This window comes from Epinephelus lanceolatus, chromosome 12 (genome assembly GCF_041903045.1).
Source record: "Epinephelus lanceolatus isolate andai-2023 chromosome 12, ASM4190304v1, whole genome shotgun sequence".
Taxonomy (NCBI): domain Eukaryota; kingdom Metazoa; phylum Chordata; class Actinopteri; order Perciformes; family Serranidae; genus Epinephelus; species Epinephelus lanceolatus.
Genome location: NC_135745.1, coordinates 45,690,821 through 45,706,153, shown reverse-complemented (window position 1 = coordinate 45,706,153; position 15,333 = coordinate 45,690,821). Strand labels below are relative to the sequence as shown.

At 43.6% G+C, this 15,333-nt stretch overlaps 1 protein-coding gene across 16 annotated transcripts in view; it reads right to left on the bottom strand.

Annotated features, from left to right (window-relative positions):
* amph (amphiphysin) overlaps positions 1 to 15,333 on the bottom strand; it is a 37,517-nt gene that overhangs the window by 6,389 nt on the left and 15,795 nt on the right. For 5 of the 16 annotated variants that reach the window (XM_033649622.2, XM_033649624.2, XM_033649628.2 and 2 more), the window contains 7 exons: positions 13,287 to 13,406; positions 13,089 to 13,172; positions 6,243 to 6,269; positions 6,038 to 6,061; positions 2,359 to 4,866; positions 2,065 to 2,094; positions 1,461 to 1,502 (listed from right to left, as the gene is read on the bottom strand). In XM_033649622.2, the coding sequence (XP_033505513.2) occupies positions 1,461 to 1,502; positions 2,065 to 2,094; positions 2,359 to 4,866; positions 6,038 to 6,061; positions 6,243 to 6,269; positions 13,089 to 13,172; positions 13,287 to 13,406 (2,835 nt within the window). The remainder of the gene's footprint in view (positions 1 to 1,460; positions 1,503 to 2,064; positions 2,095 to 2,358; positions 4,867 to 6,037; positions 6,062 to 6,242; positions 6,270 to 13,088; positions 13,173 to 13,286; positions 13,407 to 15,333) is intronic. The other 11 variants (XM_033649630.2, XM_078173495.1, XM_033649623.2 and 8 more) reach the window with 7 other exon arrangements.

The window sequence follows — 15,333 nt, the reverse complement described above, 5'->3', positions numbered from 1 at the left end:
AAAAACCGACATCAGTGTGTAAAGGACATCACCACATGGGCTCAGGAACACTTCAGAAAACCACTGTCAGTAACTACAGTTCGTCGCTACATCTGCAAGTGCAAGTTAAAACTCTACAATGCAAAGCGAAAGCCATTCATCAACAGCACCCAGAATCGCCGCCGGCTTCGCTGGGCCCGAGCTCATTTAACATGGACTGATGCAAAGTGGAAAAGTGTTCTGTGGTCTGACGAGTCCACATTTCAAATTGTTTTTGGAAACTGTGGACGTCGTGTCCTCCGGACCAAAGAGGAAAAGAACCATCCGGACTGTTATAGGCGCAAAGTTCAAAAGCCAGCATCTGTGATGGTATGGGGGTGTATTGGTGCCCAAGGCATGGGCAACTTACGCATATGTGAAGGCACCATTAATGCTGAAAGGTACATACAGGTTTTGGAGCAACATATGTTGCCATCCAAGCAACGTCTTTTTCATGGACGCCCCTGCTTATTTCAGCAAGACAATGCCAAGCCACATTCTGCACGTGTTACAACAGCATGGCTCCATAGTAAAAGAGTGCGGGTACTAGACTGGCCTGCCTGTAGTCCAGACCTGTCTCCCATTGAAAATGTGTGGCGCATTATGAAGCGTAAAATACGACAACGGAGACCCCGGACTGTTGAACAACTTAAGCTGTACATCAAGCAAGAATGGGAAAGAGTTCCACCTGAAAAGCTTCAAAAATTGGTCTCCTCAGTTCCCAAATGTTTACTGAGTGTCGTTAAAAGGAAAGGCGATGTAGCACAGTGGTAAAAAGGCCCCTGTGCCAACTTTTTTGCAATGTGTTGCTGCCTTTAAATTCTAAGTTAATGATTATTTGCAAAAAAAAAAATAAAGTTTCTCAGTTTGAACATTAAACATCTTGTCTTTGCAGTGTATTCAATTGAATATAAGTTGAAAAGGATTTGCAAATCATTGTATTCTGTTTTTATCTACGATTTACATAACGTGCCAACTTCACTGGTTTTGGGTTTTGTACATGGACTCTGATATCATCTGGGTATGCTGTACAACAGTTTGCCTGAGAGGCATCTGGTACCAAAACACTTATTAATTTAGTTAAAGTTAGACATTGTGTAGGAATTTATCTGCAGATGAAAATTGCTTATAGGACAGGATTGGATCCATCTTTCATATTTGCACTGCTCTCTGTTCAAAGAAACGGATACTGACGGGTGAGGGGGTGGTTCCATTGTTCTGAACTAACACCATGATGTGAGTCCCAAACCAGTTATGCTATACTTACTGTTACAGTTAGAAGAAAACCTTTCAGATTATAGTTTTGAGGTTAAAAAAATCACTTTAGAACAAACAATAAGTAGAAAAGTTTCACATCTGCCATCATCCAAATTAAGCAAATAACAGTACATATAGGACATTAACACAGCATTCAAAGTCACATGATGACATTTAAAACTCACCATCTTATCAAAATCAGCAAAAAATGATGGGACAGTGGCATCCTTCGAAGCGCAGGCATTAAAAATTGAAAAGAAGAAGAGTCACAACTGACAATCAGGACCTGCAAACACATGATTATAAAGCATTCATAGAGAACATTAAAATAGAGAACGTTACTGAAAACAAGGCTTCTGAGGATTTGATTGGGTAAGTGAGGTCAGTGTCTAATATACCAAAACTCTGCAGTAACCTTTGGCCATCGAAGTGACCTTTGACCTCTGCTGTGACCTCTACAGTGGCCCTGTTCCACTGAAAGATAAAACTGATAAGCTAGGTAGAAAATAAACACTGGTCACTGAAAGTTAACTACTGTCTGAAACACTGAAAACTACAGCTGGAAGGCTGAATGCTAAAAGCAACAGTCAAAAATTGCATCAAACTAAAATCAAAACTTCTTGTGGACTGACGTTGCTCTGAACAGTCTGGAATTAAAATGTGATGCATGCTGTGATCACTGTCATCAGGACAAACTACAGATCAGTGTTTTGGCTCGACAAAAAGAGCCATAAAAATAAAGTTGACTTCACTAAAAAAAGAAAAAAAAAGTTTAGTTTCAAAAATTACCTGCGAGAATCCATTAAATGTATTGGTCACCTAAATTAAATCGCAAAAACATTAATTAGCATTTGAAGCATTCAGGTTAAACAAGTCTTACATGAGTAGTGAAGATTGATTTGATGTGAAAATAAAAGTATGGAATGAACAAGCAGACAATGCAAGCGGGAGGCAGGAGTAGGAGCTCAGGCTGGGATCCAGGTTTCAGGACAACTACTTTCACTGTTTCTCAATCTGTGGGAGGGTAGACGACAGAAAATCTACTCTAATCTACCACACTGAGGACTGCAGAATGTCAAGTACCTCTTCCTTTTCTGTATCTAGCTCTTGGTACAACTTTCCAAATCTCCGGTTTGCAGCTTCATCTTCGGACATGTCTGAATTTTCTGGTTCTTTATGAATTCTGGTAACATTTACATCTTTGATTGCTTCTGCCGTTCCAGACACAGCAGCAGATGCCGAGTTTTGTTGGGTGACAGAAGAGTCGAAGCCACTGCTGTGACTACCTTCAGTCCCTGCAAAGGCCTCTGGAAAACTGCTGGCAAACAAGTCTGTGTCCCACCCACCTCTCGCATTCACAGCGGACCCAACTCTATCTTCTCCTGAGGTCTCAGTAAATGGCTCAAATTCAAAACCACCCCCCTTGTCTCCTCCCTGTCTTTCAGCTGAGGGAACTAAATCAAACGCACCTCCTCCCTGTGTTTCAGCAAAACGATCTGAATCAAACGCACCTCCTCCCTGTGTTTCAGCTGAGGGAACTGAATCAAACGCACCTCCTACCTGTGTTTCAGCAAAAGGATCTGAATCAAATGCACCTCCTCCCTGTGCTTCAGCAAAAGGATCTGAATCAAACACACCTCCTCCCTGTGTTTCAGCAAAAGGATCTGAATCAAACGCACCTCCTCCCTGTGTTTCAGCAAAAGGATCTGAATCAAACGCACCTCCTCCCTGTGTTTCAGCTGAGGGAACTGAATCAAACGCACCTCCTTCCTGTGTTTCAGCAAAAGGATCTGAATCAAACGCACCTCCTCCCTGTGTTTCAGCAAAAGGATCTGAATCAAACGCACCTCCTCCCTGTGTTTCAGCTGAGGGAACTGAATCAAACGCACCTCCTTCCTGTGTTTCAGCAAAAGGATCTGAATCAAACGCACCTCCTCCCTGTGTTTCAGCTGAGGGAACTGAATCAAACGCACCTCCTTCCTGTGTTTCAGCAAAAGGATCTGAATCAAACGCACCTCCTCCCTGTGTTTCAGCTGAGGGAACTGAATCAAACGCACCTCCTTCCTGTGTTTCAGCAAAAGGATCTGAATCAAACGCACCTCCTCCCTGTGTTTCAGCTGAGGGAACTGAATCAAACGCACCTCCTTCCTGTGTTTCAGCAAAAGGATCTGAATCAAACGCACCTCCTCCCTGTGTTTCAGCTGAGGGAACTGAATCAAACGCACCTCCTACCTGTGTTTCAGCAAAAGGATCTGAATCAAATGCACCTCCTTCCTGTGCTTCAGCAAAAGGATCTGAATCAAACGCACCTCCTCCCTGTGTTTCAGCTGAGGGAACTGAATCAAATGCACCTCCTCCCTGTGCTTCAGCAAAAGGATCTGAATCAAACGCACCTCCTCCCTGTGTTTCAGCTGAGGGAACTGAATCAAACGCACCTCCTTCCTGTGTTTCAGCAAAAGGATCTGAATCAAACGCACCTCCTCCCTGTTCTTCAGCAAAAGGATCTGAATCAAACACACCTCCTCTCTGTGTTTCAGCAAAAGGATCTGAATCAAACACACCTCCTCCCTGTGTTTCAGCTGAGGGAACTGAATCAAACGCACCTCCTTCCTGTGCTTCAACAAAAGGATCTGAATCAAACGCACCTCCTTCCTGTGTTTCAGCAAAAGGATCTAAATCAAACGCACCTCCCCCCTGTGTTTCAGCAAAAGGATCTAAATCAAACGTACCTCCTCCCTGTGTTTCAGCTGAGGTCACTGAATCAAATGCACCTGCTCCTTGTGTTTCAGCTGAGGTCACTGAATCAAACACACCTCCTCCCTGTGTTTCAGATTTAAAAATGCTTTTGTGTCCTTCCCCTCGACTTTCAGAATATTTTCTGCAACTTGATGTGACATCAGTTTGGTTTCCTGTTGGCTTTTCTTCACCTGAACACTTCCTGTCTGCTGCATTGCTCTCTGGGGAAATGTTTCCTACCATCTGAGACCAATCTGCTGCTACACCATTGTTTTCAGATCCCCATCCCTCTGAGACATTCACTGGAGAACGATCTTCATAAGAAAGTTCATCATCTGCACTTGCCCAGCCTCCACCCTGACCTCCATCACCCCACTCCTCAGCAGTCTCATATTCAGACCCAGACCCATCTGGAGACCTGGACCACTTGTCTACTCTGTCCTCTGTGCTGTCCTCAATCTGTTCACCGTACTCATTGGTGAATATAAGACCTGGGGTAGACTTCCTGCGGTCTTCCTGCCCTGCTGTATCTCCCACGGAATCTGCATGTCTTGTCTCATCTTCATCTCCTCTGACTGCAGAGGGATGAAGGTCGGGGTTACTTTGAGAGTTCCAGCTGCTAACCTCATCTTGAGCTGCTGTGGTTGGCTCACTGTCCTGAGGATGTGTAGTAGCTGTGTCTGCACCTGGCTGCCAGTCATCTGCCTGGGGCCTGCCCTGAGCCCCACCCTGTGCCCCGCCCTGTGCCCTCTCCAGCCCTACAGCAGGGGCCTCGGCTCCTGAAGCAGCATCTCCGTTTGCTGACAATGAACCAAAGTCAGCGGACCAGTCAGCGACGAAGCCAGCATCTGCAGCCTGCTCGGGAAAAGCAGGGATTGTAGGGTTAAAGTGTGACCCCGCCCCCACACAAAGACAAAGACAATAGACAGGAACGATGTGAGAATCCAAGAACTGGTTGCACAAAGACAGACTGATCATAACTGTTATTAAAAAACATGTTCCTGACTGCTGTCAGTAGAACCATCACTGTGAATTCTGGGTAAATTAAGACTAAGCGGTTATCTCTGAAGAGACAAGATTCACCTGCATCAAAATAAGTTTAATATCAATTTTCAGATATACTGTATATCAGTGGCGGCTGGCTCACTTTAAGTTTACATCATAACATGTGTCATATTTTAGCGAGGCAGTAACTTATAAAAGGAACATTTAATTCAAGCTGTTTTTCAACCACACTCATGACATAGAACCACAGCAACACACACCTCAATGATTTTCAGATGGTTTAAACACCTGAACTGTACAAACAGTGAAAATGAGCTATATGTTTTATGGAAACACTCTGTCAGAAGACAGGGGTCGCCAATGCCGGTGTGTATTTCCAAAGCGCTGTCAATCACAAAGGGGTTCAGCCTTTTAGACAATTCCTCCAATCATTATGCAGACACCAAGCGTCCTCTCCTGCCTACCGCTCCATTAGGTCCCAGGGAGGCTGAGCCTTTATCCAATGAGCATCTCTCTTTGCTGCATGAAAAAAACCTGCTCAGCGCTGTCTCATAGAAATTCTTGGACGCTCTGCATCCACTGTGCTGACACGAGCATGTATGACAGGGAGGTCGCGTTTGAAAACTGGTCATGATGTGAAATGCATCCTAAGGCACCTTTTAAGCAATGTAAATTCTTATTTTAATGTAAAGTCAATAGTGCATATTTGACCATTTCTTCTATGAAATTTTAGGGGAAGTTCAGCCTCCCTTGTTGTCTCAGAGCAATCGCCCCTGGTATACATACACTGGTGTCAACAGAAGAAAGGATCTCTGAGATGACGGAGAAATGTTGTTTGTTACAACCCCTCCGAGGTAAACTGTGACTTCTGTAAATAAAATTATCTTTGTGCGAACAGAACCGACTGAAAACAAGAATCAAGTGGATGGTTCTGTAAATGTACTGAAGTTCTATCAGTAATTCATAAGGTTTTAGTGATGATGATGATGATGATGAAGAACAGATGTTGTGTTTTACTTACAGGCTCAGCTGTTTGTGTGTTTGCCTAAAAAAATGGACAGAAGATGGTTCATATGTTCAGAGATCTGTGTACTGTCATTTAATATACTGATTGATTTTACGTCATTCATACTTTTATCTCCAAATAAATTTTACCCCCCAAAAAAACTGGATCATAAATTTAGTGAATGTTTTTGATCGAACACCAACAGACAGATTTTACTCACCGACCACATATCCCAAGGAACAGCTGTCTGAAAGAGGCAGAGCACATGTTCATGAAGCTCATGGTGTCAACACGGTTTGTACAGAAAACAGATAAACATCATATCAATAACCAATATATATATCAATATCCAATAAATATCAATAACCAATAAATATCAATAATCAATAAACATCAACACAAACCCCTGATGGGATGAACTGAAGAATAATGAGACTGAAAAATCTCTGCCTTGACAACCGGCGCAGGCTCCCCCCTCTGCCTACAATATTGCTCGCCAACGCACAGTCTATTAGGAACAAAGTAGACAAGTTGGAAGCTTTGGTCAAGTGTAAGAGGGAAATCAGAGAAACCTGTCTTTTAGCTTTCACTGAAACGTGGCTCAGTGACGCTGACCGGGACGAAGATCCTGACATCACAGGGAAGCGTCATGGAGGAGGCGTATGTCTTTACATTAATCGCAGGTACTATAATACCATTGTTGTTCGAGAGAGACTTTGTACATCTGACATTGAACTGTTGACCGTCTCTCTCCGTCCGCATTACCTGCCTCAAGAATTTCAGCAACTCTTCTTCACTATTGTTTACATTCACCCCAAAGCTAATGTTACTACGGCAACGCAGCTGATCACTTACGTCACCCACAGGTTTCACTCAATCTGCACAGAGGTACCTAAATTCACACTTGGGGATTTTGATCACTGCTCCCTGGATTCGACCCTTAAAACCTATGAACAACTTGTGCAACTACTAAAAATAACTCTATCCTGGACTTGTGTTATGGCTTGGTGGGCGGTGCTTACAAGTCGCTTCCTATGCCATCTCTGGGAGCACCATATCATAACGGCATCTACCTAATGCTCACCTACAAGCCTTGCTACAGGCACCTTGAGCGCACGGAAAAGACAGTCAAAACCTGGTCTGAGGATGCTGTCTTATCTCTTCAAGCATGTATGGATTGTACTGATTGGGACTGTTTTTTTGACACCTGTAATGACGATGTTGATTAAGTCTCGGATGTTGCATCATCTTATATCTCCTTTTGTGTAGACTCTATTATACCCACCAAAAAGGTCATTATATATCCTAATAATAAACCCTGGGTGACCAAGAAGCTTAAATCGGTACTTAACTAAAAGAAAAGAACTTTTTACTCAGGGGACCAAAAAGAAATAATGTTGCCAGGGAAGTTAAAAATGAAATCTTCAAGGCCAAAATAGAGTACAAAAAGAAAATAGAAATGCAATTCAGCAGCAATACTATGAGGACTGCCTGGCAGGGTATCAAGGCAATGGCATCTATTGATCACTATACTGATGTAGCAGAGGATCACATCAGAATTAATGGGGTTCATGATACTGATCTGTCAAACTGTTTTAATTCTTTCTTTTCTCGTTTTGAAAAACCTGATGTTGTTGTTTATGTCTCTAGGGTAAGGAACTCTCTTGTACCCCACAAATCCTTAGTGATATCGCAGGAGCATGTAGCTGCCTTATTAAAGAGGACAAATATTAGGAAGGCTGCAGGCCTGGATACCACTGGTGGGCAAGTCCTACATCACTGTGCCAATCAGGTTAGTTGAGTCTTCTCAAAAAATTTTCAATTATGCGCCGATAGCTGTGTGTCGCCCTCACTTAGGAAGACTTCCACAATAATTCCCATTCCTAAAGTAAAGAGAAACAGTGATTTCAATGAGTTCAGGCCAGTCGCCCTGACATCATTAATTATTAAACACTTTGAAAGAATTTTAAAAGATGAGATTGCGTCCCTGGTTGCGGAAAATCTGGATCGGGCTGGGAGGGGGGTGAGGATGCTAAAATGTTCAACCTAAATAAGACCTATACACATTTGGAGAAACCAAACTCTCATGCTAGACTCTTGTTTGCCAACTTCTCATCAGCCTTCAATAAGATGCAACCGCACATTTCAATCGATCACCTCAGTGTGCATTTTAATCTACCTCATCAGCTTCTAGTATTAATTCTTAACTTTTTAACAGGGAGGAAACAGCGGGTTTTAGTTAATGGAGTCATGTCAGATGTCCTGATTTCCAACACAGGCTCAACCCAAGGGTGTGTTCTCTCTCCTCTTCTTTTTATTCTATACACTGATAGCTGCAGGTCTGTCAAAGAGGAAAGCTACTTAGTCAAATTTTCAGATTACATGGTTCTGTCCCTTCTCCAAGGTCCAGCAGCAGGTCATGGCAGTTCTTTTCCAGCCTTTATCAGTTGGTGTGACTATAACTCTGTGGACCTTAATGTGTCTAAAACTGAGGAGCTAATCACTGACTTTGGCAAGAATCGTACCAAGCCTGTTGCAAACTTCATTCATGGCAAGGAGGTGGAGATTGTTGATTCATATAAATACTTGGGAACAGTATTTTATTCCCAGCTAAGATTTGATGTGAACACAAACATTATTGCAAAGAAGGGTCAACAGAGGATTTATCTACTTAGGAAGTTGAACTCCTTCAATGTTAGCAAAAACATTAAGTTTTTGTTTCACAAGTCCTTTATTGAAAGCCTTCTGACCTTATCGTTCATTTGTTGGTTTAACGGCCTGTGAGTAAGAGATAAAAATTGCCTGAATGGTATTGTGAAGGTCTGTTCCAAGATAATTGGTGTGAAGGAAGATTTGAGTTCCCTTTGGGACAAACGTGTGGTCAGAAAAGCAAAGAGAATCATTGCTCACCATGACCATATTCTGTCCACTGAGTTTTCACTTATGCCCTCAGGGCGTCGCATTACAGCTTCATCTAGGAAAACTAACCGCTACTCCAGATCTTTTATCCCATCTGCTATCAGACTTTTAAACCTTGATCCAAGTCTATGGAAGTGACTTGAGGGATTCTTAGCTTGTGTACTTGGGTGCACTGTTTTTTTATGTTTTTTATGATGTATCATCAGATCTTATTATTGTCTTGTGAATTTAATGTGATGTACTACACCCTGTCTTTGATGTTCATCAGACTTATTATTGTCTTGTGTATTATTGCTGCATATTCTTGTGTACTTTTGTTGTATCATTAGACTTACGACTGGAAGTGCTGTGTATTTCTTGTGTGTTCCCTGTGGGAGACAGAGGAGGTCGCCTGCGGGCCTCACTGACATCAACTAATTGCTGCTGTGGATGTATGATTGTGTGCATGGATATCTGTGGGCCTCGTGAACTGTCAAACTAAATTGCCCTTTGGGACAAATAAAGTTGTTTTGATTTGATTGATTTGATTTGATTTGATTTTTGGCATTTCACACCTGTTGTGTTTTAATGAACTTGTCCTACAGATTTGATCAGATTGGCTCCAAACTTGGTTTATGAGCCTGACCACCTTGTGACCAAAAGTTATTAGAGGATCTGCCCAGTATTGAATGGTGCGCCCACTGCGGAACGTTGAATTTTGAGGTCTCGCCATGAAAAACAAAATTGCTATAACTTTGGCGTAAGTGGTCCAATCTCAACCACACTTCACATCAGTCATATTAGTCCCACCCTGAACACAAGTACATAACCATTTTTCCTGCTAATCATAGCGCTACCTAGTGGTGAAAGGAAATGCCATGTTTTACACTTCAATGTGCTCCTCCTAGCAGGTTGACCATATCCAGCTCAGATGTGGTCATAAAGGCCTTAAGAACTTGGTTATGTTATATTGTGAAGATGGTGAAATGTTACCAAACGGCGTGGCCAAAACAGCACGGTGAAGTTGGATGTTTCGCCAAAACACAGGAAATGGCATTAACTGAAGTGTACTTGGTTCAATCTGCCTGAAACTTTATACACTACTTAATAGTCTAGGCCTGGACATGTGATATGAGTTTCGTCAAGGGGCGTCGCAAAATGGATTGGCCACACCCTTTAAAGTGCAGCCCCAGCCGCATGTTCTACAGACATGCACAAAAATTGGTACATACATGTATCATGCCCAGATGCACAAAAAAGTCTCTTGGACCCATTGCCTGAACCCAACAGGAAGTTGGCCATTTTGTATTCCGTGGTCATTTTTGGTGTTTCATACGTGTTGTGATTTAACAAACTTGTCCTACAGATTAATCAGATTTGCTCCAAACTTGGTTTATGTGAGCCTGACTACGTTGTGACCAAATGTTATTACAGGATCTGCCCGCTGCGGAGTGTTGAATTTTGAGGTCTCGCCATGAAAAAAGAAACTGCTATAACTTTGGCGTAAATGGTCCAATCTCCACCAAACTTAACATCAGTCATGTTAGTCCCGCCCTGGAAACATTTATATGACAATATTCCGTGATAGTCATAACGCCACCTTTAGTCGAAAGGAAGTGCTTCTTATCAGACACTTATCTTTGGATTAACATGAAATTTCAATGCTGTGTTCTATATTTGATGTACACAAACATGACATATCATTAGTATCCATGCCCGCTGCAGAGGGTTTAATTTTGATGTCTCGCCATGAAACAGCAAATTGCTATGACTTTGGAGTAAATGGTCCGATGTCCACCAAACTTCACGATTTATTTTAGTCCAACCCTGAACACATTTATATTTCAAAATACTGTGATAGTCATAGCGCCACCTAGTGGCGAAAGGAAGTACTTCTTATCAGACACTTATCTTTGGATGAGCCTGAAGTTTCAATGCTGTGGTGTATGTTTTTTTAATTAAGCCATTAATGCATTTCTCCAAAATGTTTCTGCAGTTGACCAATATGAAGTGACAGTGCTTCCAAAGAAGAGCGTGGCCCAATAAAGATTTGGACATAAATGCATGAGCAACTGTCTGATTGTCATCAAATCTGTTGATAATCTTAGAGGCAAGAGTACTGAACTATCAAAGGTCCTAATTCTACCCAGCTTTCAAATCTCAAATGTCCATGCTGGCTTGAACTCTGGAATTGCCGCTTGTGGCTATATTTACTATTACTATCATAATTAAGTAAATTTAAGTACATCATGTTGCCGATAGCAACATTCAAAGTTAAAGAGTGAAAAAGTAAAGTCAGACCAGTGTTTGCCTGACAACATTAAAAATATTTAAGTAGTAACTACTCACGTTCAGAAACTTTATTTCACACTTTAACAGCAGAGGTTTTACTTTTAAATAACTAGTCGCCTGCTTTGACACAACCACCGCAGTTCTAAAGTAGAGCATGGATTTTGTTTGATTTTACCAACGGTAACATTATTCATGTTTTCAGCAGTGAAAGTAAATTGAAGCTCTTGCTGGTGCGACTACCAAACCTTCATCACTTCATATTGCTCTCTTCCCGCCCAAACTTTACAATTTCCTGAGCACAGGCATTCCATTTTTAAACACCTGTATGGTTTAGATAAAAACTAGAAACACGACATTATTTAAAGCAAATTATTTATCACAACATTCTACGTGCCACAGAATAGTTTGTCCTGAAAACGGATCTGTCCTCAGTGTCTCTTCCTGAGGTTTCACAGGGTCCAGGGATAGAGGGCCCAAGGACACAGGGTCCAGGGACACAGGATCCAGGGACAGAGGGCCCAAGGACACAGGGTCCAGGGAAACAGGCCCCAAGGACACAGGGTCCAGGGACACAGGGCCCAAGAACACAGGATCCAGGGACACAGGATCCATGGACAGAGGGTCAAAGGACACAGGATCCAGGGACAGAGGGTCAAAGGACACAGGGTCCAGGGACAAAGGCTCCAAAGACAGAGGGACAGAGACAGAGGGTCCAAGTACACAGGGTCAAAGGACAGAGGGTCCAGGGATAGAGGGTCCAAGGCCAGAGAATCCAGGAACAGAGGGTACAAGTGTCCAAGGACAGAGGATCCAGGGACACAGGGTCCAAGGACACAGGTTCCAGGGACAGAGGGTCCAAGGACACAGGGTCCAAGGACACAGGGTCCAGGAATAGAGGTTCCAAGGACAGAGAGTCCATGAACAGAGGGTCCAAGGACACAGGGTCCAGGGACAAAGGGTCCAAAGACAGAGGGACAGGGACAGAGGGTCCAAGGACAGAGGGTCCAGGGATAGAGGGTCCAAGGACAGAGAATCCAGGAACAGAGGGTACAAGTGTCCAAGGACAGAGTATCCAGGGACACAGGGTCCAAGGACACAGGTTCCAGGGAAACAGGCCCCAAGGACACAGGGTCCAGGGACACAGGGCCCAAGGACACAGGATCCAGGGACACAGGATCCATGGACAGAGGATCAAAGGACACAGGATCCAGGGACAGAGGGTCAAAGGACACAGGGTCCAGGGACAAAGGGTCCAAAGACAAAGGGACAGAGACAGAGGGTCCAAGGACACAGGGTCAAAGGACACAGGGTCCAGGGATAGAGGGTCCAAGGACAGAGAATCCAGGAACAGAGGGTACAAGTGTCCAAGGACACAGGATCCAGGGACACAGGGTCCAAGGACACAGGTTCCAGGGACAGAGGGTCCAAGAACACAGGGTCCAAGGACACAGGGTCCAGGGATAGAGGTTCCAAGGACAGAGAGTCCATGAACAGAGGGTCCAAGGACACAGGGTCCAGGGACAAAGGGTCCAAAGACAGAGGGACAGGGACAGAGGGTCCAAGGACAGAGGGTCCAGGAACAGAGGGTACAAGTGTCCAAGGACAGAGTATCCAGGGACACAGGGTCCAAGGACACAGGTTCCAGGGACAGAGGGTCCAAGGACAGAGGGTCCACGGATACAGAGTCCAAGGACAGAGAGTCCACGAACAGAGGGTCCAAGGACACAGGGTCCAAGGACAGAGGATCCACGGACACAGGGTCCAGGGACAGAGGGTCCAGGGACACAGGGTCCAGGGACACAGGGTCCAAGGACATAGGGTCCAGGGACAGAGGGATGTTGTATGCCGTAAAGCAGTTAATTTAAAGAACTCAAACCTGTGGTATCGGCGAAACACTGTCATCCGGTTGAAAAGCATCAAAGTCCAGGTCAAGAAGTGATTCTCCTGGCCGTTCATTGGGCTGTGGACAACAACAACAACGTCAGTAAAACAAGAACCAATTGTATACAACACATGGTGCATGTACACTACCTCTGTTTTAGGAACACAGAATATATGTGAAGACTCCACCGACCTGTGATGGTGAAGGTGCCGGTAAAAATTCTCCTCCAAACAGGTCAATGATCTGCTCCTCCGCCACCTCTTTGGTAGGTGTGACCTTTGGTGGTGGAGGCACCGGCGGCCCCTTTTTAAGCTGCCCCCCAAAAAGAAACAAGAAAAGCTGTTATCAGATCAACTCAGAGCAGATTTCATTTAAGCAGTCTCTATTATTTCTGATCCATTTTGTAGCTTCATCTTAAAATCAGAGGATGGATGAAGCCACATCTAGACAATACAGAAACAATGACTCAGTCTGTTGGCATTATTCAGACGGCGCCACAACAGAGATGCAACATGCTCCAGCCTCATGAAATACAACTCATCACTACTCTGTGTAAACACAGCAAGGACCCCTGGTGGCAGGAAAGACAACAGCGTGTTGGATCTTATAAGGCTGGACGATACTCTGACAATGGAGGACACTGTTAATGTGTCGTCGTCATTAGATTTGATCAGAAATAACTCCTCCTAAACTTGGACAAATTCTGATCTGAGACCGACGAACACGTGAACATGAGGACAACATGAGATGGATTCATTTGATCGTGTTACAGTGATGCAACAGCAGCTGTCAGAGTTCAGACAGCACAGTCAGGTAACACACACTCACATCAACAGCCTGTCAATGTGAGTAAGTTGAGTGCCTCCTGCTGACATTAAACTGTGTCACATGACCCTGACCCCAACCCTGAGCCTGACCCTGACATTGTGACGTAGATTTAACGGATTTACTCACCAATATTTTTCGTTTTACTTTGGATTTACTTTAGAGCCACATCAGTGTTGCATTAGTGTCATGTTTGTGCCACATTAGCGTCATGTTAGTGCCACATTAGTGTCACGTTACTGTCACCTTAGTGTCATGTTAGTGCCACATAATGTCACATCAGTATCACATTAGTGTCGCATTAGTGTCATGTTGGTGCCACATTAGTGTCACGTTACTGTAACCTTAGTGTCATGTTAGTGCCACATAATGTGACATTAGTATCACATCAGTGTCGCATTAGTGTCTCTAATCTGTCTGTTTTACAGTGTGTCTCTAACATGTCTGCCTTACAGTGTGTCTCTAACATCTCTGCCTTACAGTGTGTTTCTAATCTGTCTGTTTTACAGTGTGTCTCTAATCTGTCTGCCTTACAGTGGGTCTCTAATCTGTCTGTTTTACAGTGTGTCTCTAATCTGTCTGCCTTACAGTGGGTCTCTAATCTGTCTGTTTTACAGTGTGTCTCTAATCTGTCTGTCTCACAGTGTGTCTCTGTCTGTTTTACAGTGTGTCTCTAACCTGTCTGTCTTACAGTGTCTCTCTAATCTGTCTGTCTTACAGTGTGTCTCTAACATGTCTGTCTTACAGTGTGTCTCTAACATGTCTGCCTTACAGTGTGTCTCTAATCTGTCTGTCTTACAGTGTGTCTCTAATCTGTCTACCTTACAGTGGGTCTCTAATCTGTCTGTTTTACAGTGTGTCTCTAATCTGTCTGTCTCACAGTGTGTCTCTAATCTGTCTGTCTTACAGTGTGTCTCTAACCTGTCTGTTTTACAGTGTGTCTCTAACGAGTCTGTCTTACAGTGTGTCTCTAACCTGTCTGTCTTACAGTGTCTCTCTAATCTGTCTGTCTCAGTGTGTCTCTCTAACCTGTCTGTCTTACAGTGTGTCTCTAACCTGTCTGTCTCACAGTATGTTTCTCTAACCTGTCTGTCATACAGTGTCACTCTAACCTTTCTGTCTTACAGTATTTCTAACCTGTCTGCCTTACAATGAGTCTTGAACCTGTCTAACAGTGTGTCTCTAATCTGTCTGTTTTACAGTGTGTCTCTAACCTGTCTGTCTCACAGTGTGTCTCTCTAACCTGTCTGTTTTACAGTTCGTCTCTAACCTGTCTGTCTCACAGTGTGTCTCTCTAACCTGTCTGTCTTACAGTGTGTGTCGAACCTGTCTGTCGTACAGTGTGTCTCTAACCTGTCTGTCTCACAGTGTGTCTCTCTAACCTGTCTGTCATACAATGTCACTCTAACCTTTC